General features: G+C 43.7%; 1 protein-coding gene and 1 long non-coding RNA gene across 3 annotated transcripts in view; one reads left to right on the top strand and one right to left on the bottom strand.

The window, feature by feature from the left end:
• Nucleotides 1–27971, top strand: part of LOC306996046 — a 404126-nt gene that overhangs the window by 152036 nt on the left and 224119 nt on the right. The gene's annotated exons all lie outside the window — the stretch shown is intronic.
• Nucleotides 1–27971, bottom strand: part of LOC307005748 (uncharacterized protein) — a 42333-nt gene that overhangs the window by 13364 nt on the left and 998 nt on the right. Inside the window, exons 1-2 of one of the 2 annotated variants that reach the window (XM_079626192.1) lie at nucleotides 21054–21422; nucleotides 20813–20964 (exon numbers count right to left, since the gene is read on the bottom strand). The exons of the other annotated variant lie outside the window; for it this stretch is intronic. Coding sequence (XP_079482318.1) covers nucleotides 20813–20891 — 79 coding nt within the window. The 5' untranslated portion in view covers nucleotides 20892–20964; nucleotides 21054–21422. Of the gene's footprint in view, nucleotides 1–20812; nucleotides 20965–21053; nucleotides 21423–27971 lie in introns of those variants that run through there. 2 annotated transcript variants of the gene reach the window in all.

Here is a 27971-nt window from a genome sequence, read left to right as displayed (position 1 = left end):
CAAGTTATTTCCCGGAAGACCACACTGGAGAAATGCTAGCCAAAGGACTCAGAGAATCTCTTCAATTGTGGGGACTGCAAGAGGATCGCCTTGTCTGTGTCACCACAGACAATGCCACCAACAACATCCTTGCCCTTCAGCTGAATGAAATGACACGCCTACAGTGTTTTGGCCACCGTCTTCATCTAGCTATAGGTGAGTGCTTAATCTCTAAATCGATATAAAAATAATACAAATATATTTCAGTAGGGCAGGCTACACTTTGTGAAATCGTTCACAAATAAAGTATTCAATTAGGTTTATTACCCCAACATGTGTTTTGTTTTTTAAAATCAACAAAAATATAGTAAAAAAAATAAAAAAATAAACATAGCCTAAGTCACACTGGACTAAGTTGCATTTTTTTTTAGAAATTTCGCACCAAAAAAAAGTCACAAACTGTTCTTCGCTACGGACGTGAGCGCTCTAAAGCGGCACTAAAATAATGTTTAAAAACTTTCAGAGACCTCAAAACTGAAAGCACAAAGCCTGTCTTTAAATTTAATTTCGTTTTGTATTAATTGTATCTTAATTTTAATCGATGTTTCATCAACAAAATGTCTGGATTTAATAAGTAGGCTAAATAATAGATAATCAGGACACGGAGGCGCTGGCGAACCTGGAGCTCGTCTCATAAATGAACCGAAACTCAGCGTAGGCCTATAAGGTATTGCCTCACAGACCTGAGACATATAGATAGCTTAAAATGTCTACTTTAAGCAGAACAATTCAAAACGAAAGAAAGCAGACTGCGCTGCTTATGCAATTCGTATGAAATGTGCATTTCTCTCTGATGGCGCTGCGAAGATCCCGAGTCGTCAACTTCATCTGTCTAGCTGACAGACACTGACATAAAAATAACTGTTTTATTAGTAAACAATTAAAATGTCTCCTGCTATATTTTACATATTGCCTGTTCCTTAAAAACACTGACAGTGGGGTTTTTTTACTTTTTTTTTTTTTTTTTTAGCAGCTGCGGACAAATTATTTCGACACACACACAATAACACTCTGCGCTTATGTTTTAAAAAGATAATTTAACATAAATAACAACTTTTAAATAGCCCACTTAAAGTGTTTATTACAAATAAATGACTAAATGCTAAAAATTAATACATTTTAATGAACAAACATGTGCGTTGCATTTACAATTCTGTGAAAACACTTCCCGTGGCCCTGTAATATAGTGTCCTACTCTGCCACTCCTCATGATGATGTATTTGCAGCAGTTTCACTCGCACGAGTGCGCCCAAATATTTTTTCACGTTCGCACGCCGAAATATTTACTCGCATGTGCGAGTGAAATGGGCGCACTGTAGAGCCCTGCATAATTATAAAAACTATAGGAAGATGAAATCAAAGTTCTGGAATAAAAATGTCATAATCATAAGATACAATGTCTTTTTATGTGATAGAATTGCACGGTTTAAAAAAATTTTAACTGTGAGATGAAAATCCACATTAGGCCTGTGCCATATATATAAATTAATTTATAAAATGTAATTAACTAATACATTTTACTAGTCCTGTACACTGTCATGTTAAAAAGTACAATCATACATTTACCTCTCCTTTATATACACAGAGAGGAGTGTGAAACTAAGGCAGGTGGAACGAGCAGTCGGCGTCTGCAAGAAGATTGTGGCTGCCTTCTCCAATTCATGGAAAAGAAGACGGGAGCTGGCCAAGGCTCAAGCAGATCAAAATCCACCCTTGCCGCCTCATCAGCTAATCACAGAAACCCCTACGAGGTGGGGCTCTATGCAAGCAATGGTTGAAAGGGTGATCGAGCAGGAGAAAGCTCTCTCACAAGTTCTCCGTGCCGACAAAAAAACACGTCACCTGGTCCCAACTTGGCAGGATATGGACGTTCTGGAATCCATGAACAAGGCACTGAGTCCTCTCAAGGAGTTTACAGATGCCTTGTCTGGGGAGCTTTACCCAAGTGTTTCCTACTTGAAACCCGTCCTCCATCTGTTCAACAACCAGATACTCAAGCATCAGGATGGCGACACTGAGCTCACCACGACTATAAAAGAAGGCATACTAAAATACTTAAATGAAAAGTATGATGACCAGACAACCCAGGACCTGCTTGACATTGCTTCTCTTGTCGACCCTCGATTCAAAACCACATACATCAAACAAGAGAGGGTGGATTACATCCAAACAAGAGCTGCTGCAGAGCTACAGAAGCTGGTGGCTGAACAAACAGAGGCAGTCCCTCTATCAGCTCCATCAGTCACTGCCGTAGGTCAGGATGAGCAAGAAGAGGTTCCTGCTAAGAAGAAAAAGAAGAGTTTGAGTAGCTACTTTAAAACATCAGCAAAGCCAAGCCAAGTGGCTCCACTTTCAAGCAGAGAGTCAATTGAAAAGGAGCTAAGCCTCTATCTCCTATTGGAAGCAGGACCAGACACAGAACCACTGGAATGGTGGAAGAGAAATGAGGTACATTTTCCCCTAGTGGCCAAGCTTGCGAGGAAATATTTATGTATCCCTGCCACGAGTTCCCCATCAGAGCGGGCTTTCAGTGCAAGTGGGAACATTGTGTGATGCCAGAGGTCAGCACTGAAACCAGCAAGAGTTGACCAGCTTGTATTCCTTGCACTTAACCTGTAGTTAGCCTTAGATTTGGCAAATCTTTAGGTTCTCATCCATCCTACTTGAAGTTCTTTGGTTTACCTCTTAAATATTCTAATCATTGTGCAGCTACACTTTAAACTTAAAGGCTCCGTGTTTAGTATTTTGTAACCAACATTTATTTTAGGGGCTAGGACTGTAGGCCTGTATTATTTCTGTTTGCTGTTACCATTCAAAGTTGAAAGTTTTTTTTTTTCACTTGTTGGATTTTGCAAAATTATATTGAGGCTGATTTTGTTGCTGCATTTTAAACTTAAAAGGCTCCGTGTTTATTTTTTTATAACCAATATTTATTTTTAGGGGCTATGACAGCAGGCCTGTATTACTTTTGTTTGCTGCTACCATTCAAACTTGAAAGGTTTGTTTCACTTGTTGGATTTTGTAAAAAATATATTGAGGCTGATTTTGTGGCTGCACTTTAAACTTTGAAGTTTACGTTTGGTATTTTGCCCTGCACCATGCTCTTTAAACCTCAGAGGTTTTCAGTTTGTTACTTTTTTTATATCCAGAAGGATTAGACAGGCCATTATCAATATTTGTGGTTGTTTTCTATTGCCTGCTCTAAAGAACAAAGACACTACTTGGAAACATCGTTGATGCTACAAGAGAAGTCTGTGTTACTGTTAAAAGTTGGCTGCTGCTATATGTTGAAATATTTAAATGGCAGGTGTTGTTAACATTACCAACAGTCTTGCTTGAAAAAAAGGTTCTAAAGAAAATAAATATTTTGTCCCTACCTTTATTTGTTTTGTATATTATCATTTCAAACTGCATTTCCACATTGCAATTCTATATAGACTATTCATGAACTGAATTAACAGAATTTTTTTTATATCGTTATGTATATCGTTATCGGGATATCAAATTAGCTATATCGGGATATGAAATTTTGGCCATATCGCCCAGCCCTATGAAGTAGTGGGTACCGCACTATATGTCATGGAGGTGGTAAAGTATGAAGTCATAAGCAGTGACAAATGAGTTTTTCCTGTTGTGAATCATATCACGGACTAACCGCGCTACATACAAATGAACGCGAATGCGTTAATGGCGCCTAGCCCCGCGCCAGCCTTCCCTTAAACACAATTAACCTACACAATGTATAATTTCTTTTTATCAAGGAGCGTATAGGTGTATGTGCATGTGTACAAAAGTCCAGAGTCTCTCCCGCTCTCGCGGGTAACGCCATTCACAGTCACTGCGGGGGTGCGCAACAGTGAGAAGTGAAGTTCACTTTCTCACATTTCCCTCCCCCTCTGGAGTCTCGCCAACCGGGTGGCGAGACAGAAAATCTGCAACAGTATTTTGCTTGCCCGCTCTGTACTGCACCGTGAACCTGTACGGCTGCAGTGCTAAAAACCAGCGGGTGATTCTAGCATTGGAGTCCTTCATGCGCCCTAGCCACTGCAAGGCGCGGTGGTCAGTCTCTAGAGTGAAGTCTCGACCAAGCAGGTAATATTTCAAAGAGTCTAGCGCCCACTTCATGGCCAGGCACTCAAGTTCTATGGCAGCATATCTGGTCTCCCTCGGGAACAGCTTCCGGCTAATATAAGCCACAGGTTTCTTGTCGTCCCCCTCTCCTTGGAGCAGCACCGCCCCAAGACCAACACCAGACGCGTCAGTCTGGACAGTGAAGTGTTCTCCAAAGTCAGGGCTCTGGAGAACTGGATCTTTGCAGAGGGTCTCTTTTAGATCCAAAAAGGCTTTCTCTTGCTCTTTCCCCCATTGAAGCTGGATGGAGCTTGACTTCCGTGTCAAGTCCGACAAGGGCGCTGCTCGTCGGGCACAGTCCGGCACAAATCGGCGATACCAGCCCACGAGCCCCAGAAATGACCTGACGTCCTTCTTTGTCTGGGGCCTTGGACAGTTCTTTACTGCCTTGACTTTGTCCTTTTGCGGCCGGATCACACCACGACCCAGAACATGGCCCAAGTATTTGACCTCCTCTTGGGCTATGGAACACTTTTTTGGGTGGATGGTCAACCCCGCTCGTTGAATGCGCTGCAATACCTCACCTAGATGGCGTTGATGCTCCCCCCAGGTGGCACTGTACACCACTATGTCATCCAGGTATGCAGCAGCAAAAGAATCTGTCCCTGCCAACACAATATCCATAAGTCTTTGAAAAGTGGCTGGCGCCCCTGCAGGCCAAATGGCATCACCACAAACTGGAACAGACCCTGCGGGGTCCGGAATGCAGTGTATGCCCGGTCTGTCCTGGCCAAAGGTACCTGCCAATATCCCTTGCATAAATCCAAGGTAGTGATGAAGGACGCTTTGCCGAGGCGTTCGATCAAGTCCTCGAGCCTAGGCATGGGGTAAGCGTCAAAGTGGGACTGGGCGTTCACCCGCCGAAAGTCAATACAAAAGCGCATAGAGCCATCCTTTTTGGGCACCAGCACCACAGGATTACTCCACTCACTGGAAGAGCGTTCAATCACCCCCAAGGCCAACATCTCCTCCACCTCGGCTTTGAGAGACGGTACAAGACGCTCAGGAACTCGGTACATCCTTTGGCGTATTGGGGTAGGGTCTTTGAGTGGAATGGAGTGTTCCACCACAGAAGTACATCCCGGCTTTTCCTGAAATAGGTCGGGAGGGATGATTCCTTCTAGCTCCCTCTGCTGGTGGGAGGTCAAGTGGGATACCTCCAGGGTAGATGCTGGCTGACTGGTGGGGAAGAATTGTTCTGAACTCTCCTCCTCCTCCATCACCGCCTGCACCCGGAGTTGTAATCCTGGCTCTACGGCCCTCTCATGCCATTCCTTCAGGAGGTTGACATGAAAGGTCTGTCTGGGTTTTCTTCTCCCAGGAAGGTCAATTTCATAGGTGGCCGGGCCAATTTTCCTCACCACCTCGTACGGACCCTGCCACCTAGCAAGCAGTTTGTTTTCCGAGGTGGGTAGAAGAAGCAAAACTTTCTGCCCCGGGTTGAGAATCCTTTTCCTGGCAGCCTTGTCATACCAGGCCTTCTGGTGCGTTTGGGCCTGCTCCAGGTTATCCCGTACCAGCTCGGTCATTTCCTCCATCTTGTCCCTCATTTTGAGGATATGCATGAGGACGCTATGGGACTTGGGGGTCTGAGGTCCCTCCCAGGCTTCTCTCAGGACATCCAAAGGCCCCCTCACCTGTCTCCCATACAGAAGTTCAAACGGCGAGAAGCCGGTGGAGGCCTGGGGGACCTCCCGGTAGGCAAAGAGCAAGTAAGGCAACCAGCGGTCCCAGTCTTTACCATTGGCCGCTACAAACTTCCTCAACATGCCCTTTAAAGTCTGATTATAGCGTTCAACCAGCCCGTCTGTCTGAGGGTGATATGGGGTGGTCCGGATGCCCTTGATGCCCAGCAAGCTATACACCTGTTTTAATGTCTTTGACAGGAAGGCTGTGCCCTGATCGGTAAGGACTTCCTGGGGAATGCCTACCCTAGAAAATAGCTGCAACAGGGCCTGTGCAATTGGACCAGCCGTCACCTTGCGCAAAGGAAACCCCTCAGGGTAGCGGGTGGCATAATCACAAATGACTAAAATGTACTTGAACCCTGTCTGGGTTTTCCCCAGGGGCCCTACAATGTCCATGGCGATGCGAGAGAAGGGAACTTCTATGATCGGCAGTGGCTGAAGGGGGTAAGGGCTAGTCTTCCTCTTGCTGGTGAACTGGCACTCGGGACAGGATTTACAGTATCGCTGCACCTCACTATAAAGCCCTGGCCAATAAAACCTGGCTGCCATACGCTCATAGCTTTTGGTATTGCTCAAGTGACCTGCCCAAGGGATGCTATGCCCCATGGCTAACACCCTTTCCCTCAACTGCTTAGGGACCACCAGCTGCTCTGCCCTGCCCTCTCCTGGCTCATGGTAAAGCAATCCCTCCTTCACTACGTAGCTCTCTCCCGACAATGAAGTGTGCACCCCCGTTGACATACCATCTATTTGTGTGACCCTGTCATACGCTTTCTGCAAAGTGGGGTCCTCTCTCTGCAGCTGCTCAAAATTATCTGGGACCTCACCCCAATCATCCACTGGCTGGGTGAGTTGTAGGTCTTCCTTTCTCTCCATGTTGCCCACTAATCTAGCCTGCCTCCGCTGTCTTCTGGTCTTCCTGCACCTTGTTTCGGCCACAGGGTTAATCTCCCCCTCTGAAAAAGGCAACTCTGACAGGCTATTTGACTCAGTTGACTCCTCTGTCTCTGCTTTCTCAGGGTCCTGTGCTCGGCTCTGGGATCAAGTAAGGACCATATTCACTGGCCTGCTGGACTGCACTAATTCTGGTAGCACAATAATGTCCTGGCCTATTACAACAGGATGGCTCAGCCTTTCCACCACCCCAACCATCATCTGGTATGTCTGGCCTCTAATATCCATGTATACTTCGGCCGTCGGATACTCATGTTCATCCCCATTGACACACAAAACCTTCAGCTTCCTACCCTGCACAAAGTCCCTCTTCTCCACTAGGTGGGGCTGCACAAGTGTTTGGGTACTTCCCGTATCTAGCAGGGCAGTAGCATCATTCCCATTAACTAGGACCGGCATTGTCTGTAGTCTTCCCTCAAAACTTATATCGCCCTCTTCTGGACGAGGAATACAGCTATGGCTGGAGTGCTTGGGCTTCCTGTTCGGGCATTCAGGCTTTATATGTCCTTCCTGACCACAAAAATAGCATACCACCGGACCTCCGATTCTTGGCTCTAGGCTATCTCTGGGCTTGGCTGGGACAAAATAGTTCCGGGAAGGCATCCTGCTGGACTCACTAGCCTTTGCACCCCTTCCCTGACCAAAGCCCTCAGACCTACCATGGGCTATTAGTCTGGGCTGTGACTCCAACAGGAAGTGCTTGTGGCCCTGCCGGGCAGACATGAAGTTCTCCACCAGCTCTGCCGCCCTCTGACCATTCTGGGGATTGTGCTCCTTCACCCAGACTCGAATATCCGGTGTCAGAGTGCGGAGGTACTGTTCCATGATGAGCATCTCGGCGAGCTCTTCGACCGACTTATTTGCCGGCCTAATCCATTTCTGGAATAAATCCCTGAGGCGGGTGTACAGCTCACGAGGGGTCTCTCCTGGCCTGACATCCGGTTCACGGAACCTCCTCCGGTACACCTCCTCGTTAATTTCATACTTGTGCAGTATTGCCTCCTTCACCCTGTCGTACTCCATTGACTGGTCCACACCCATGGCCACATAGGCGTTGCGGGCTTTCCCAGTGAGGTATGGCACCAGAAACACTGCCCAGTCCTCTCTGGGCCAGCGATAAGCTGTAGCCAGCCGCTCGAACGTGGTCAGGTACTGTTCGATGTCGTCCCCCTCCTCGAACCTTGGTATGGCCGATCTGGCCCAGGCCGCTGGGGCTGCTGGTGCTGGTGCTACTGGCACCGCTGGTACTGGTGCTGCCGGCTGAACTTGCGCTCCTGGTGGAGGCCCTGGTGGAGCTGTAGGCGGATGCCTCCTCTCTGCGTCCACATCATCCCTCAACTGGTTCAGCTGTATCTGCACACTCCTCCAGCGCTGCTCCTGCTTATACGCCTCCCTCTCATGTGTCTGCAGAGACTTCTCAAGGAGATGACGCAGGGTCGCTAGATCAGCCCCCTCTGTTTGGTCTTCGCCCAATGCTTGGGCCCCAGCATCGACATCTGGGAGTTCATCAGTCTCCTTCTCAACCTCCCTTGGGTCACCTTTGGCTACCCGCCGGTATGCCATTCTTCCCCGGGACTGGCGCCGTTTTCCTCCTCTATTAGCCAGTGTCGGTCAGCGTACCATCCCACCGCTGCCACCATATGTGAGGTACCGAGTGTCACCCCAAGTACTGGGATGTGTAGGCTCACTGGCGTTAGATGGTGGAGGTGGAAAAAGACAGTTACCAGAGCTCAATTGTTCCAAAAATAGAATAAAGTTTATTTATATATTTAACTCAAAAGTCAAGAAAACAAAATAAAGAAATAAATTAAAGTACAACGTTTCTAGCTTCCTCCAAAAATACAGCAAACACTTAGTACATAGCCTCACAGCAAGCTAGTACCTACCCTCACTCTCCTGTAATGCACAATGAGGCCCTCTTAAGTAGGCCAAAGCATCCTGGGCTAATTGGACCATACCAACCATCAGGGTATTATCTTTAGCCTAAGGCCCTAAATAAGCTATAAACTAAGTAGAAAATAAACATAATATCAGGTTCTTATGAAATCATCATATCACAAACTACATATATAACATTTCCACCACCTATTAACACCATACGCAAACATACAAGGCATTACTACAAACAAACTCCCCTGTGAACCATGCTCTGCACCCTCTGCCGTGGGACACGGAGAAATACTGCCCCTATAGCGGCGCGCGCATCCGTATACGAGCAGTCAAACCGGACCGGGAAGCAGGAAATGCGTGAGTGGCAATATGTATTAAGTAAACAGGAATTTTAGACAGAAATAGGGAGTAAAATGGAACATGAACTAGTGGGTACCGCACTATATGTCATGGAGGTGGTAAAGTATGAAGTCATAAGCAGTGACAAATGAGTTTTTCCTGTTGTGAATCATATCACGGACTAACCGCGCTACATACAAATGAACGCGAATGCGTTAATGGCGCCTAGCCCCGCGCCAGCCTTCCCTTAAACACAATTAACCTACACAATGTATAATTTCTTTTTATCAAGGAGCGTATAGGTGTATGTGCATGTGTACAAAAGTCCAGAGTCTCTCCCGCTCTCGCGGGTAACGCCATTCACAGTCACTGCGGGGGTGCGCAACAGTGAGAAGTGAAGTTCACTTTCTCACATTGTACAAACTTTCTTGTTCAAACTGAAATCTGCAGAAGTTAATTGGGCTAGAATTACCTCACACATGCAGAAGGCAGAAGAAAGTGTTGCAGAGTTTGAAGAATGCTTCAGACAAACTTGACTTGAACATTCTGGTCTAAATGAAAATGAAGATATTGACAAAGACCGGAATGCCCCTGAAAACAGCTTTCGTAAACGGGTTAAAACCAGAGATTTCTAAAGCCATTAAAATCAAGTATGATGACTGGGATAGCATTGGAACAGCATTCATGCAGATTGTCGAATGGTCAGCAAATATTGAAAGAATGCTGGAAGTCAATCTCAGAGCTTTGCAACCCAAAACCTTGTCATTCAACAACAGGACAAAGGACAATGATCATAGAGAAAGTAAATATCAGAGACACTCAAAAGTGACAACTCAAGGAAGATGCAGATGCATGATATTGACCGCATGACTATCCAAAATGGTGCCTTTATATTGGTTACTCAGAATGACATCAATGAAATACATTTTTCCGGACATTCGGACATCTCATAACAAAGCAATGACTTCCACACATCATTTTAATACCATTTTGCACTGTTGATATATAATGTTATAAAATCATGCCAGGATAAAAACGATATAAATTTATTACATTTTAAGATATTTTAATCACAAATTAAATGGCTGTATTGGCCTTCGGACGGTTAAACCGAAGGTATTTTTCACACTTCAAAATACCTTTATATAATTAAAACCTTTTGGATTTAATACAATAGATCAAGTTATACTACCTTACATACTTTGGATGTCATATCTTTTTTTTTTAATTATTATTAAGGTCTTTGGACAAAAAAATGACCCGTCACGTCACATTGATTGCAAGCTGAATTTAGGACATCAAAGCGATGATAAGGACAACCTGTTGAAGAGGTTTCAAAAGTTGACAGCTAAACAAAAATTTACTCTGCTAAAAGTTGTTGAGCCGCAAGAAATTAGAGCCCTGCACGGGCCAAAAACTCCAGGCCTAACCCGGCACTTGCCCGTGGTGTTCAAGCCCTACCCGGCCCCAGCCCGACAACGCCTGCAAATTTTTTTTTAGCCCGAACCCGACCCGACCCGACCTGACCCGAGACCAACATCAATATCACTCTCTCTGACGCGCGCTTTTTGATGCGCTCTCTCTGTCGCGCGCGGTCTCTGCTACACGCAAACACACAAGTCACACGCTACTAAAGGCGCTTTTCCACTACACAGTACCAGCTCGCCTCGACTCGCCTTTGTTTGGTTTTCCACTGTGTAAAAGTTGTACCTGTACCTGCTTCCAGATACTTTTTTTCGTATCACCTCCGGCGAGGTTCTGAGCGAGCTGAGGCGATACTAAAATGTGACGTGAAACACGGCAGACTGCTGATTGGTCAGAGGAAATCGTCACTATTCACTGTGTCATCATTGCATGCACCAGACGGAGTATCCTGAATAACCCCGCCATTTTTAAATAGTTTGGCCAGAGATTGAGTGATATACCCATTACTAATATTATGTAAAACAGCATCCACTCGATTTCCTCCATTGTCCTGTGTGTGTGGGACGGGTAGCGGGTGTGTGTCGACTAGAAGATTACATCACGGCAGTTTCCTGCGGCGTCGCTATGACGACCAGGTACTATTGTGGAGGTACTATCTGCAATGGAAAACGGAGCGAAAAGCCACCCGAGACGAGGCGAGTCGAGCTGGTAATGGAAAAGCGCCATAAAAGTTAAACTTTTATTATAGGCTTGAAACATCATGCCCACAAAAATTGGACAGACATTACAGAGAAGCATAAGCATGCAGTAGAGAATATAGCGCTACAGGATCCAACCGTAAAAATAACTTTGCTTTTAAGTAACTGAAGAACAATTTTCAAAACAATGTTAAAAAATTAAGAACTCTTCGCCAACAGGCTAATGTTAAAGAATATTAATCAGAACTTTTATTAACTGCCCACGCTCCAACTTCTCCCTGGTGCTCTGCATGGTGAACTGTCACCTGTTAATGCAAGTAAGTGACGTGTGCGTATATGCGTATTACGTTTGTGTTGCTTAGGCAATGTATAATATTTATAATATAATCAATAACAATATTTCATACACTCTATGTGACGTATAGTATGGGCACAATTACCCCTTTTCCACCAGCAAGAATCAGGTGCTGGTTCAGAGCTAGATCTAGAGCCAGTTCGGAGTTGGTTCTACTGACGGGTCTTCTAAGAACCGGTTTGCCTTTCCACAGGCTAGAGAGCCAAAACAGAGCCAGATCTTACGTCACTGTGTACATCTCATGTTGCCCAGCAACGCTAGCACGGCAGCGCCAAACAAAAACACACCAGGCTTGTTCGAGATGGTTCGGCTTCTCGCAGACCGATCGCCACATGACATCAAAGCACTGCGAAAGCGATATAAAAACACAAGGAGTCGTATGCTCTCCAAACACTCCCGGAGCTCTGATCGGTCCGCGCCGCTCCGATGCATCTCGAACAAGTCTTACATCAACAATGGCGATATTGCGTTACTATTCATGCTCATGGCTTTGCGAACCTACATCGGCATCCAAACACGGCGAATCAAACACGTTTGCAGCTCGCCGTAACTTGCATAGACGGAGATTACAATCGAGCTGCTATTAGCTCGATTAGCAGCTATTTAAAAAATGGCGGTCACAAGTTTCTTTTTGTCTTGTTGGTCACGGTAACCCCGCCCCCAGCCCCTGACGCAAGCGGTTCTTACTTCTAGCCCAGCAATGTTTTGGTGCTACTCAAGAACCACTTTTACTGGTTCGGAGCTGGTGCTTTGGTGGTCGAAAAATAAAGAACCGATTTGAAACTAGGCTCTGGCTCCGAACCAGCACCAGCTCTGCCTTGGTGGAAAAGGGGTAAATGAAAGGAGAGAAGCTAAATGAGCCCGAGTCCGACCCTAGCCCGACCTGTAAAAAAATACAAAATAAAATGGCCCGAGCCCAGCACGATTGGGCTTAGTGTGTCGGGTCCCGACGGGCTTGCAGACCTCTAAAAGAAACTGAAGTCTCTCTCTCGGCAGCACCAACTACTGACATCTCATCCAATAACTTATGGGCTACATGTGTATGCAAGAACAACAAATGAAGACACCACCCCAGTGGTGTAGTCTACGTGATACGCAGGTATATGCCGTATACCCACTAGGAAAGGCCAAGGATTTCCGTAAACCCACTTAAAAAAGCGTGAGGATACGTAACAACATCGTTTTGTGACAGAACTTTCATTCATAAATTCACCCCGTCTGTGTTGCGATTGCGAATCACTAACGTTTTTGGACCATTGGGGCTTCCGTGGCCTGTGACCTGGATCTGGTAAACCCTACGTTATGGGGACAAAATGTCCCCACAAGGATGGCAATATCTGAAATCCTTTTTTGGTCCCCATGAGGAAAACAGCTTATAAATCAGACTAAGTGATGTTTTTTGAAAATGTAAAATTTTCAAAAAAGGGCACACGAAATAGCCCAGGAACTCACTGAAAAGGGTGGACAGGATTTACTTGGAAATTTGGTGAGAACTGTGTCAGAGACTGTGTTGGCTGAGACAGATGCTGTATTCAGAACAGCATACTATCTTGCGAAGATGAACCAAGCTTTCACTGACCATGAAAGTCTCGTTGAGCTTCAGGAAATAAATGGTGTCAATATGGGCACTAGTCTGCACTCAAGGTACAGTTCCACAAAAATTGTGGAACACATAGCAACAGAGATGCAGAATAAAATAGTTCACAGTATTGTGTCTTTTTCAAGCAAGTTGTCTGTTCTCATTGACGAGGCTACATCTCTCAGCCACAAATCTGCCATGATTGTCAACGTGAAAGCCTCAGTAGATGGAGCTAGTCCTGAATTTGTGTTCCTGGAACTGGTGGAGCTGGAGAGCCAAAGGGCAGAGGATATAGAAGAAGCTCTACTTAACTGTTTGGACACTGCAGGCTTCAGTGAAGTGTGGCTTCAAAAGAACTGGGTCTCATTTGTTTCTGATGGAGCCAGTGTCATGTTAGGCAAGAACTCTGGTGTGGCAACTAGGCTGACTGCAAGATACCCTAACCTCTTCACATGGCACTGCATGAACCACCGTTTGGAACTGGCTGTATCTGATGCTGTGGATGAAGTTCAGGCAGTCAACCACTTTAAAGCATCTATGGAGAAGATCCACAATCTCTACAGTCAGTCCTATAAAAATTCCCGGGAGCTTCTGGAAGCAGCACAAGAAGTGGGTTCACAAGTCCTGAAAATTAGCAGAGTTTTGAGTACGCGATGGGTGGCCAGCAGTTTCCGTTCTGTAAAGGCTGTGTGGAGGTCGTATGAAGCACTCAATAGACACTTTGAAAATGTTGCGGGAGACCAAACAAGAAACAGCAAAGAGAGACAAACTTACAGAGGCCTGGCACGTCGCATGCAAAGCAAGGAATTCCTGTGTGACCTTGGACTAATGTACGATGCACTTTCTGAACTTGCAAACCTGTCTCAGCAACTCTAGGCCCATTCAATCACACTATTTAGAGCAGACCAGCTTCTGAAGCGCACCATCAGAGTACTGGCATCATTCAAAGACACCCCAGGAGAGAAATCAGAGGAGGCACTGACAGCACAGGCTTTAGAACATTTTGGATCAGTTCCCCTAGAGTCCAATTCAAAGCTCACTCCAATCAATCAACAACATAGAGAAACGCCTCTCATTTGAAGGTGAAATGCTTCATGATCTCAGCGTTCTGGATACAGACAACTGGCCATCAACACCTGGCATACGGCATGGCGAGGCACAAGTGAAACGACTGTGTAGGCGGTTCAATCTTTGTGAAGAGCAAGCAGTTAATGGTATGAGAGATTTCCTTGAGCACCCAGACATTGAGCCTGAAAGCCTAAAACCACTCATACGATGCATGCAGACCTTCCCTTGCAGCACTGCCGAGTGTGAAAGGGGCTTTAGTGTCATGAACAAAGTATGCACAGACAACAGATCTACACTGTTGTTGGCAAATGTTAGTAATTGGATGATGATCAGCATCAATGGGCCCCCTGTAAGACTTTTTGAGCCAAGGAAGTATGTTACATCGTGGTTGAGAAGCCATCGCTCTGCCACACAAGCGAGGCGGCAATGCACTCCTCAGATGCCCGAGTACAAATGTATTTGAAAGCTTTGTAAACTACCAGTTTATCCAGTTCATAATATTCTCAATATAGAACAGAACAAATGTTTATTGTTCACGCTTAAATGTTCATTGAAAATTGACAGCTGATAAAACCTGTGCTCCAGGTACCATATTCATATAACATTTAAGGCTAAATGTAGCCTAGCTCTTTAAAGGTATAGTTCACCCAAAAATAAAAATTGTGTTATAATTTCCCCACCCTTAAGTTGTTCCAAAACTGTATGAGTTTATTTCTTCTATTTAACACAAAAAAAATATATTTAGGTAATCAGACAGTTGGCAGCACCCATTGACTTTCATAGTCTATATTTTCTTCTTACTGTGGAAGTCAATGGGTGCTGCAAACGGTCTGATTACCAACATTTTTCTAAATATCTTATTTTGTGTTAAACAGAAGAAAAACTCATACAGTTTTGGAACAACTTGAGGGTGAGGACATTATAACACAATTTTCATTTTTGGGTGAACTTTAATAATGATGATACTATATGAATATGGTACCTGGAGCACAGGTTTTATCAGCTGACTGTCTTTTGTTGTTTATAATAAATTGAAATGTTGATAACGCATAAGCAGTTTTTCATAATGTTCTAAATTACATGTAGATGCATACTTTATGCATTAGTGAGTGTGGTGGTGCCATGGGTGTCGCTCTGGGATGGGTGCATGAGGCTGGGAGGGAAAAAAAAAAAAATCACAGTATACTCACCACAAAAAACTAGACTACACCACTGCACCACCCCAAAGGTAAAAGCACACAGAAGTCTCAACAACTGAAGCCAAAGAAGATGTCCTATAGTATACTATACAATGCTGCTAAAATAGCCGTAAAGGAGAGAGGTGTATACAGCGGCATTAAGACAACTTCAGCAAGACACACAATAGTCAAGTCATTTTAAGCCAAAAAGGGGGACAACAAAAAAAGCCCAGAATAATCACATTAGGGGAAAAAGTTTAGAAAAAGACCCAAATATAGCCTATTCATCCGCCTATTCATTCTTTTTCTCATGTGAATAGGGTAACATGTTTAACCTGTAGATATCACCATGAAAATTACTGAGTTGATTACTTGCATCAAGACAAACACAAAATGTATAACAAGTTTTTTTGAAATAGTTTGTTAACATGGGCAAACGGAGCATAATCTAATTATGTATGTGCTACTTTGCAAATACCACAACAGATCTAAACATAGTCAGGTGAAAATGTCTTGTTGACATATAACAGTAAAAGACTAAATGTTAAAGGATAATTCCGGTATTTAACACCTTGAGTCTATATTGTAGTTTGTTTTGGATGAACAAGAGTGGTGGACAACATTTTTTTGACAATGGTTCCTCTCTCGAGTTTTTGACTATAATAGAATTGGCCATGGACCCATTTAACATTGGAGTCAATGGGCATGTCCGAAAATGCCATTTTGGATCTAAGGCGTCTGAACAAAGCGCTAACAAAGCGAAAGTTCAGAATGCTCACGACCAGAAAAATCCTCGCGCAGATTCGCCGAGGAGACTGGTTTATGGCGATAGATCTGAAAGACGCGTATTTTCACATACAAATTGCGTCACGTCACAGGCGATTTTTGAGATTTGCCTTCGAGGGCCGGGCATATCAGTACACAGTCCTGCCATTCGGCCTATCCCTAGCACCTCGTACATTTACAGTGTGCATGGACGCGGCGCTGGCACCCCTGAGACTCAGAGGCATTCGAATTCTGAACTATTTGGACGATTGGCTGATTCTGGCTCAATCGCCTTCAGAACTCGCTCACCACAAGACACTAATACTCGATCACCTCGAGTGCTTAGGTCTGAGAGTCAATTGGGAGAAAAGTTCACTGTTTCCCAGTCAAAGGATCTCCTTTTTAGGACTGGATCTGAACTCGCTGTCTATGACAGCACAGCTGTCATCACAGCGCAGGCAAGACACCCTGCAAATGGCGAAATCCTTCCGCAGCGGCCATTTAGTGCCGCTCAAGAGATTTCAGAAAATGATAGGCCTCATGGCCTCAGCCTCAACATGCGCCCACTGCAGTTCTAGTTGAAAGCGCGCGTACCGCGCCGAGCATGGTTGCACGGTCGCTATCGCCTCAAGGTCAATCAGGAATGCTTTTCAGCCCTGACACCATGGAGAGCGTCAGACTGGTACCGGTCAGGTGTAAGCCTGGGGACTTCCTCGAGCCTGAAGGTGGTGTCCACGGACGCGTCCACCTCAGGCTGGGGAGCACTGCTCGACGGCAGACCGTTCTTTGGCCAGTGGTCAGAACGAGCCAAACTACCGCACATAAACTGCCTGGAAATGATGGCGGTGGACTTTGCGCTGAGGCGTTTTTGTCCCCGGATAAAAGGGCACCACGTCCTGGTCCGTTCGGACAACATGTCGGTAGTAGCCTACATAAACCGCCAGGGGGGCGTGAAATCCCGAAACCTATTCAGGTTAGCGGAACGCATACTGGTATGGGCCCAGCACAACCTGCGCTCGTTGAGAGCAATGCATGTGCCAGGCCACCTGAATGTAGGCCCAGACAGACTCTCACGGAACAAAGTTCCGACGGGAGAGTGGTCTCTACACACACAGACAGTGCGTCTGCTGTGGGAAACGTTCGGCAGAGCGGAAATAGACCTGTTTGCAAACCAGGAAAACGCTCACTGCCCAGAATTCTTTTCGAAGAGCACGAACGCGCTGGCCAGTGTCTGGCCCCGCCGTCCGCTCTATGCTTTTCCTCCTGTCTCACTCCGGCCTCAAGTGCTGGAGCGTATCGAGGAAAGCGGATGCTCGGTGCTACTAGTCGCTCCATACTGGACGAATCAACCCTGGTTCCCAGTTTTGATGCGACTGAAGAGTACTGCCCCGTGGCCGATTCCAGTGAGGAGAGACCTCCTCTCGCAGGCCAAGGGCTCGATTTTGCATCCTCGCCCGGAGCTCTGGTCCCTACACGTATGGGCCATAAACGGGTACCCGCTAACCTCCCAAAGGGAGTGTTAGACACGATCGAACAGGCTAGGGCTCCGTCTACTAGACGGCTCTACGCTTCCAAATGGTCGGTGTTCTCTGGTTGGTGTTCAGACCAAGGTCTGTCACCGCTTCAGTGCGGGGAAACGGAGATTCTCTCCTTCCTCCAAGAGCTATTGGATAAGGGAAGAACCCCATCCACGCTCAAAGTCTATGTGGCTGCCATATCTGCGTTCGTTAATCCAACGCTTGGCCATTCACTGGGCAGAAACGACCTGGTGGTCCGTTTCCTTAGAGGAGCCAGGAGGTTAAACCCTCCAAGGCCTCCTTCAGTCCCCGTTTGGGACCTTTCTACAGTGTTGAACGCTATGAAAGGGGCCCCTTTCGAGCCTATTCACAGCCTATTCTCAGTTAACATGGAACACCTGTCTTTCAAGACTGTGTTTCTTTTGGCTCTCGCTTCAGTGAAGCGCGTGGGGGATTTGCAAGCGCTCTCAGTTAGAGCTTCTTGTATGGAGTTCGGGCCAAACGACTCTGTAGTCGTGTTGAAACCGAAGCATGGGTACGTACCTAAGTCCCTCAACACACCGTTCAGGGCTCAGGTCATCTCCCTGTCGGCCCTGCCGGCCTCGGAGGACGGAAATAGCTCCCTTTGCCCGGTCAGGGCGTTAAGAGCTTATGTGTCCCGCTCCGCTGTCTTTCGACAGACAGAGCAGCTCTTTGTTTCGTTCAGTGGGCGCTCTAAAGGGCGAGCCGCAACGAAATAGAGTCTATCTCGATGGGTAGTGGATGCCATTGCGCTAGCCTACGCATCTAGAGGTTTGGAATGCCCTCTGGGCATCAGAGCACATTCTACGAGAGGCATGGCCTCTTCGTGGGCTTGGTATAGCGGAATCTCGTTACAAGATATCTGTATGGCGGCAGGCTGGGCCTCCCCGTCTACATTTATACGGTTCTATAACCTAGAGGTTCCTGCGTTGCAGGCTAAACTGCTCTCGGTCTAGAAGACTATGTTTAGTGTTCCTGCCCCGCGTTGCGGCCCAGGTCACTTCAATGTTTAAGCATCACTCACTGACAATGTGTCCCATGAGCATGCTGTTACCCCTCATATATATATAATATTTCATATATATGTTATTATGCCCTTAGAGGCACTACTTTAAGGGATGATGCTATTTTTAGCCGCTCTCCCTATACTTCTTGGGGTAGGCACTTGTATGCCAGGGCGCGCGCGCCCTTAGGTGTCTGTGTCGGTCCAAGAACACGCACGGCGGGTTACATGGGGTTCCCGTAGCGTTCTTCGACGCAGTACGAGAGAACTCTACGTAAGAGAACGTACTCGGTTACTAACGTAACCTCGGTTCTCTCTAGGAGAGGGAACGAGTACTGCGTCTCATGCCGTGCGTGTCCACGCTGCGTCGCTTTCGTGACGAAAATCAGTGTGTTAGACAGCTATGCTCGTATTTATAGGCCAAGGCCACGCCTGTTTCGGCGGGAGATGACGCAGAAGGGCGCGAAGCACCCTCATTGGTCAGCGTCTCTGGCCTCGCATAGGCTGTGCTTTTCTGGCGGAGCAGCCAATGGGTGAGCAATATTGCTCCGCCTAGGGTTGTATGCTACAGAAAAGCGTTTTACAATATTTACAAAATTAAGGATTAATTTTTAGGCTTCAATCTCGACAAAGAAATACTTTCCCGTAGCGTTCTTCGACGCAGTACTCGTTCCCTCTCCTAGAGAGAACCGAGGTTACGTTAGTAACCGAGTAAGTTTTCAGATCATTTATGATGAAATTGAACGGTTAAGATTAAAATTTGGACAGATGCTGCTGTCCCGAGAGATTTTGGTTTCTTTCGCTTTCCCCTCCACCTCCCCAATGGCTGCCTGAGAACAAAGACAAAGATACAGCCACTGATAAATCCAGCAGGGTACTGCCGATATAAAATAGGGACAGTTTTTCAGGCAGTTAGGATTTATGCGTTTAAAATAATTTCCTTGGCAAGATACGTTTCCTTTTTCTCTTTTGTGTGATTGCAGGTGTTCCAGAGGATGAGCAAAGACATCCAGCGATAAGACTGCACTGCACCGCCCACCTTGCTGAACACGTCTGAACATCTAGAGAACACAACACTATCCGCCACTTCCACAAGATCACAACTTTTATTAGACAAATTGTAATCAGCAAGAAATGCTTTCATTTTTAGAAACAGTCGGACACACGCTTCCACTGCACATTAGCTTGATCCAGCCTGAAAAAATTTTGTTTTCTGTCATGATTCGAGCGTTTAGATATAAAATGCATGAGATTTGTAGTCAGGTTTCATTGGTCATTATTTCAAATATGAAATTTAATCGTAAGCTTGGCGAACAGTTTTGGAAAATTTGATGTTTCCCCATTCAAAGAGATAATAAAATAGCTGCACTTGCATGCCCGAGAGGTGTTTCAAAGATGGCCGCGGTGTGAAATTACTTTAAAGTGATTTTAATTAAAGAGACCTGAAAGATGTCACTTCTGGTAAATGATGTCACATATGGGTTGTCTAAATTATTATAGGCGAAGAATAGTTGGCGTGACAGGGTTGAGTTCAGACTGAGGAAACTTTAGTCAGTTTTTTTTAATAAAATAGCTTGCTTTTTTTTGTGTGAAAAATATTATTCACAAGAAAGTAAGAATTAAATACTTACAATATTGCCAAAAAAATTATATAGGCCTACTGTGTACATTTTGTTAAATATTGTCTAAGTACAAATTCAGTAAAGTAGCCTAAATTACCTCAAAATGCTTAGTGATAGATAGATTTTTTTACTTAATTCGCCTATATTCGTCAGACCTTGGGTTTTTTATTTAGGTGGAAAACCGCAGGAAGACTCCTCTAAAACAGGCAAATCTCTGTCTAGACAAATGTTTGAGATTACGCAAACCTTAAAAAAATAAAACTGTATGAGTCGCAGACGATAGTTTTTTGTTTTGCGATTCCAGAAAGCAACGAGCGAAAATAAAAAAGGAATCTTATCACTGCCTGTTCAGTTGGAGATTAAGGCATTTGAAACGTTGATTTAAAACATTTTAATGGTAATTAACGTCTTGTTTTTATACTAAGGAATTCAAGACTTTTAAAGGATCCATGATGGATCCCTGTTTAAAGCTTTGTTAGCTAAATGTAACGTTACCACACAAATCGTTAAATAATATTCATATGAAGAATAGACACCAACCTCCTTGTTCCTCGTGTTTTATTCTCCAGGGTGCTGGTTCACTCATGTCCTCCTTACTCTCCTCTTTAACAAACACCATCTTCACAGCAGCAGATCTCAGTTCAGTTGATACTCCTCCAGATATTCCTGCTTGCTTCAAAACTTAGTCACGTCTATGAGGATGGGAATATTACAGGCATTTATTGATCTGATTAAAACACATCTTTTATATTAACTAAAAGTATCTAACAGTAGCAAGTACCACAACAAAACACCAGAGATCATGCTGAAAACTATTCTTGTTCTTCTGAGGTTTAATGGTGGTTTGTAAACACACGTCTGTGTTTTACCGCCACCCACTGGACTGGAAAGTGAAGTGTCGAGAGGTGGGAAACATTATGGGGAAGACATTACTTGTCGCTTTTTCTCTAAAAGAAAAGACTAGAGCCAGCTAAAACTAAAGATTGATAGAAAACTAAAGAACTAGAAAACTATTTCTGCAGATATTCATCATTCAAAAAGAGAAACTGACGCTGCCGGCTGCAGATAGACTAAAAACTAAGCAACATCCCACCAGTCTCTAGCAGTGCCAAGCAGCACATTCCTGAGAGTTGCTATTGATTCTTCCTCTGAAAGGGGGTGGAGAGCCATGAAATTATAACATTTCTCCTGGAAGATCAAAGGATCATCAGTCTTCTAGTTGACCAAAGCAAGGCAGCTGGATTTTAAGGGCCAAAAAAAAAAAATCCTCTACAATAAGCAGCAACTGATTCATTTGTGGGATTAACCTCAATCAGTCCATATTGAAATGTCGAATGGAGTCGCTGTAATCTGGTATTCGACACCAGCGTTTCCACCACAGTTGAAGGGAATGGGTGACGTGATTGTTTGCAGATGCATTTGCTTTCACTGAACTCTGCTGTAGAGCTTCAGTGTCCAGAGCTAATTGATGAAAACGTTGCGTGCACTGGTGGAGTTCATCCTATTAATTTCTATTTTAACTTGTCTGAGAAATAAAGGTGTTTATTTGTTGAGTATTGATCAATGGTATTTTGTTGTTGTAAACAAATTCAATCAGATTTATGCAACATAATACAAGGGAATGCTGTTTGAGCTTAATTGAGTAACATTGACCCAATATACAATTTCCAATTAAGCTCAAGATGGACACATTCGACACATGCGCACTACAACTGCACCAAACCTATAGAGGGCAGTATAGCTGTGAGTCAGCTACAGGACAAAGAAGAAGAAAAGGTGTGTGTTTGGCTGTCTTTTTGTAATGGTTTATTATATACATTGTTGGGTTTTCTCCAGTCAATTTTTTACCGGCCCAATTAACCAGCGAACAGAGGGAGTGGCTGAGAACGATGACGTTGAGGTTGTGCGCTAGTTTGAGTCGTCATACGTCACGGCCAAACGTTAGCATGGCAGATCCAGAGTGACTGGGCAGATACAATAGTTTTAAACTTCAACAGAGATACCCGCCTTCAAGGAAGTTAACACTTTGTCAATGGAGAGAGGCCAGACTCTCTGTACAAATGAAATGTATGAGAGTCTGAACCAGGCTAACTGCTTCCCTTAGATACTACTAAACATAACATAACCCTGCTGTGTTCGGTTCATTTCCAGCATGTTTTTTGCACAATTAGGTAGAATTGTGTGGTTAAAATTAACTGCAAATAAAAGAAGACACCCAAGTTTTCAGTAGAAAATGTTTTTTTTTCTCCAGTTAAGGCTGTGATTGAAAGTCAGTTGTAGTTCTTGTGTTTCTTTTAGTCTCCTCCTTTTTCTTTCAGTGATTCTGCTTAAGAGAAGTTGTTTATCACTAATGCTCAATCATCACTCAGTTAATTACTGAATTATCTCATTAATTCTAACACTGATTCAGTGTTCATTTAATCAATTAATCTGGTCAAACCTGTATGGGGCCTACATGGAGACATGGGACAAAACTGACCAGTCCCAGGTGCAATCGACATGGGTGTGCTGGCTGGGAGATTTGAATGGAAGGTAAGTTTACTGGGAAAAGTCAATATTATTGTAAACAGAGAAAGAATATTCACATTTGTATTTATTCAGTACATTTGTGTGTAGCAGTGTTACCTCTGAGCAAAAAAAGAAAAGAAAAAAATCACATTTACAAGTATATTTTTACAGTCATAGAGTCAGTGTCATAGTGAACAGAAAATTGCCACAAAATGAGATCCATGCCAAAAATCTATCGCTACATCACCATCAATTTAGTGGATATTTATGAAATATATAGGCCTACATGCATGTTTTGTCAGATCTAGGTAACTGAATGGATCATGAATGCTCAATGAAAGAATGTTTAGAATTTGTGTGAGAATTAACTCATCAGTTCTGATCCATGTGATCCAGAAATCCATTTGCATTTAGAAATTGTGCAAATTGTACTTACTGTTTGAACATGTGCCAAAACACATGCAATTTGCTTAAATTAATAAGAAATTCAAATCTTACGTAAACAAGAAACTAATTGTTCAGAGCTTAACAACTTAACATATTTTAAAGTTTTGAGAGAAAAGTTTGTATTTGAGAATTTAGGCAAAGCGACTGAAAAAAACTGAATTTTAAAAATGTAAGCAATGTTAATTCTGTTCTTAATTAGTTTCGTTTCGTAAGAGCAGTAATACCGGTAAAACCTTAAAGGACAAGTTGGGTATTTGACACTTAAAGCCCTGTTTTTAGATCGTTTCTGATGAAATAGAACGGTTAAGATTGAAATTTGGACACATGCTGCTGGCCCGAGAATTTTCGGTTTCTGTGGTTGCACAAAAATCACTGCAAAAGATGCTTTCCAACTGGTTTTCGTGGTTTTTGTTTAACTCCATTGACTTGTTTTGGATGTGCTGTGAGGTGCTACCACAGAAACCGAAAATTATCGGGCCAGCAGCATGTGTGCAAATTTCAATCTGAACCGTTCTATTTCATCAGAAACTTTCTGAAAACAGGGCTTTAAGTGTAAAATACCAAACTTGTCCTTTAACAATATCCATTCCTATACAATACACATGAGTTTTTCCACACTCTCTTGTATTTTCTGAGTCAACCCTTAGAAATCTCCTCCCAACAGGACAGGCGTACGGTTTCTAATTTGTTATATAATTTGTTAATTATGGCAAAACAAACGTTTCACTGCAAAGCTTATTACTGTGAAATAGAACATGCGCATTAAGTTGTCTTCTCTGAGTAAAACTATTTCCACACTGAGAGCAGCTGAAAGGCTTTATTCCAGAATGAATTAACATGTGAGTCTCAAAGTATCCTTTACGTGTGAAAGTGTTTCCACACTGAGGGCAAGTGAAAGGCTTTTCTGAAGTGTGAGTTACCAAATGAACATTAAGATGTGGTTTCTGTGTAAAACCCTTTCCACAATGGGAGCAGATGAAAGGCTTTATTCCAGCATGAATCAACATGTGCTTGTTCAGTCCTCCTTTACGTGTGAAAGTGTTTCCACACTGAGAGCAGGTGTGAGGCTTTTCTGAAGTGTGAGTTACCAAATGATCATTAAGTTGTTTTTTCTGTGTAAAACTCTTTCCACACTGAGAGCAGGTGAAAGGTCTTAATCCAGCATGAATTAACATGTGATTGTAAAGGCTTCTTTTCTGTTTGAAAGTGTTACCACACTGAGAACAGGTGAATGGCATTATCCCACTATGAATTAACATGTGATTCTTAAGGCTTCTTTTGTGTTTGAAAGAATTTCCACACTGAAAACAGGTGAAAGGGCTTTTGACTTCTGTTAATTGAATTCTGCAACTCAATGGCTTTTCTCCGGCGTTGACATCATGAGCTTCATGATGCTGATGTTTCTCCTCCACTTCATTCAGATCTTGAATTTCCTCTTTCACTCTCTTCAGGCCTAAAATGAAAACATTCAAATGATGAAAATCAATTGGAACATTTGGAAAAGAAAAGGAAATTAGGGTACGTTTATACAACAACAATGTACTAAAAATGGAAAGGTTCTTCCTTTGCATTTCTGAAAAGTTTTGTAACAAAGTTGTCAAAATCCCCATTCACAAAGAGCATGTTAGATAACTAAAAAAAAAAGCTGTATTATTCAGGCCAGGCCAGTAGTTGGCAATGTCACTTTGTAAATAAACACTACGCACCAATAGAACACGTAATACATGTGCATGACGTCACCGGTTTCACAAATGGGGATCATTTTCACAACATTGTCGTCTGTACGCTAAACTTCGCTAAAGGAAAAACGTTTCCATTATTAGAACATCGTTGTCATGTAAATGTACCCTTAGATGTATTGTGAAAAGTACACATGTAAACAACCATGTAGGAAGGGGTGTGAATCTTCACTTGTCTCACGATTCAATTAGTTTATGTCTACGATATGGTTCGATTCAATATCCCGATGCATCATGATTAGGCTTGCTGCGATAGTCTGTGTTATCGTTGTTACACGGTGTTCAGTCACACACCGATTGCATTACTAGCCCACCGCGGCACCGACATTTTAGTAATAAAATTAATTTAGTTCAATTAGAGAACAGACACTACAATTAAAAACTGAACGGGTCCGGTCAATTCAGCATGAGACGAAAAAGTATGCCGTGCCTCAAAGCTGTCTTATTCGTTTTGTTGATAAATGTTCTATTTTCAATATAAGCGAGTTTATAATCGTCCGTTCACCAATCTGGTCCATCCACTTCGTCAGTCACTCTCTGCAAACCACATCTTCCACACCTGATCTGCCTGCCAGTCCCATGGCCCTACCAGTGACATTCTCTGGCACAGCAGAGAATTGTAGTGGCTTTCTTCCTCAATGCACCTTTCTGTTTGAGAAGCAACCACCACGGTTTGGCACGGATAAGACAAACATCGCATTCATCATTTCTCTGCTATCAGGCCACGCTCTCCAGTGGGCTAAAAACCATTTGGGAACAAGCAGATGCAGTGACTAACTATCTAGATGCCTACAAGAAGAGGTGCCTGGAAGACGTGTTAGTGAGGCCAGCAGGGGGCGATCACCATGTCGTCTGTGTGGGTCCTAATGCCCAGGTAAAGTTATGGGGACACTATACTGTCAAAGAGCACCGTTCTTCGGATGAGACGTTAAACCAAGGTCCTGACTCTCTGTGGTCACACAAAATCCCACTATGTCTTTCGAAACGAGCAGGGGTATAACCCCGGCATCCTGACTAAATTTGCCCCTTGGCCTCTGTCCATCACGGCCTCCTAATCATCCCCATATACTGATATGCTTCATCACTCTGTCTCCTCTCCACCAATAAGCTGGTGTGTGGTGGGCGTTCTGGCGCAATATGGCTGCCGTCACATCATCCAGGTGGATGCTGCACATTGGTGGTGGTTGAGGAGATTCCCCCCTTCCATGTAAAGAGCTTTGAGTGCAGAGAAAAGCGCTATATAAATGTAATTAATTATTATTAACTTAATGAGCCCAATTTTGTTGCTCTTTCAAGATCAAGGAAATGCAATTTAGTCATTAGGAGAAAACTGGCCTATAGAATGTGAATGCATGCAGATACAGGTGCTGGTCATATAATTGGAATATCATCAAAAAGTTGATTTATTTCAAGAATTCAACTTAACAGGTGAAACTAATATATTATATAGACTCAATACATGCAAAGTGAGATAGTTCAAGCCTTTATTTGTTATAATTTTGATGATTATGGCTTACAGCTTATGAAACACACGAAATCAAAATCCCAGAAAATTAGAATATTACATGAAATCACACAGTAATTACAAAGTAATACCATGGTCATTGAACCAGGTTTTGGTTCTTTTGGCAGTGTGTGCAGGTGCAAATCCTGCTGGAAAATGAAGGAAGCATGAAGTGCTCTGAAAATGTCCTGGTAGACAGCTGCGTTGACTCTGGATTAGGGCTGGGCGATATATCGATATAAAAAATATATCGATATATTTTTAAATGGGATATGGAATTAGACCATATCGCATATATCGATATAGTTAAAACTTTCGCTGTGGTCCTTGCTACAAGCAGTCTGCGTCTCAACAGCCTAGTGCACAACGCGACAAATACTCACATTAAATGTTTACGCAGAGGAACAGGACACTGCAGTTCTCAAAAGTTCATTATTTGCATGTGCTTTAAAGCCTTTCCGGGTTCGCTGCTGATGCGCTGTTCTAACATGCGACACATGCACTAAAAGCCGGTCTAACAGCGCCTGGATACTGGACTAAGTTATCTTTCGAGTCTTTTTGAGCTAATACTGTCAAATACACTCGAGGTTTACATAAAGAAAGTTGGTTATGTCTAAACTGAAAGCAAACAGAGAAAATTGAGAGAAATCTGCTTGTCATATGCATACTAGACACGTCGCGCGCAGGTCTTAAAGAAAAAGTAGCCCTAATAGTAAACATGCAGCCGCTTGTCCTTAAAGGGATAGTTCACCCAAAATTATTATTATTTTTTATTATAAAATAAACTCTAATGTTGTTCCAAACCTGTATTAATTTATTTCTTGTGCTGAACACAAAAGAAGATATTTTGAAGAATGTGGGTAACCAAAAAGTTGCTCGTCCCCATTGACTTCCATAGGAAGTAAATATACTATAGAAGTCACTGGGGAACATCAACTGTTTGGTTACCCACATTCGTCCAAATAACTTCCACAGAAGAAAGAAACTTATTCAGGTTTAAAACAACTTAAAAGAGTAAATGATGACAATTAAAAATTTGGGGAGAACTATCAATTTAATGTTAATAAAACAACAAAACACAGAGGAAATCACACACTGCTCTTGACTGAGAACTTTAATAAGAATCAATGTATAATTTATACAGTGAGGTCCATTTTTGGCTTTGACTAAACATTTGCTCTCACTTTGCGGAAAAAATATCGGGATGTATATCGATATTCAGCCTAAATATATCGGGATATGACTTTTGGTACATATCGCCCAGCCCTACTCTGGATTTAATAAAGCACAGTGGACCAAAGTCACTTTTTTGCATCACATTTGGAATCCAAGGTCCCAGAGTCTGGAGGAGGAGAGGCACACAATCCAAGATGCTTGAAGTCCAGTGTGAAGTTTCCACAGTCAGTGATGGTTTGGGGAGCCATGTCATCGGCTGGAGTTGCAAATGAGATGCAAAATTTGCTGTGTGAACCCAGCTTAAGTTTGTCTTGAATGGAATATT

Source organism: Phoxinus phoxinus (assembly GCF_949152265.1).
Source record: "Phoxinus phoxinus genome assembly, chromosome: 1".
In the NCBI taxonomy this organism is placed as follows: Eukaryota; Metazoa; Chordata; class Actinopteri; order Cypriniformes; family Leuciscidae; genus Phoxinus; species Phoxinus phoxinus.
This window is presented reverse-complemented; position numbering and strand designations above follow the sequence as displayed.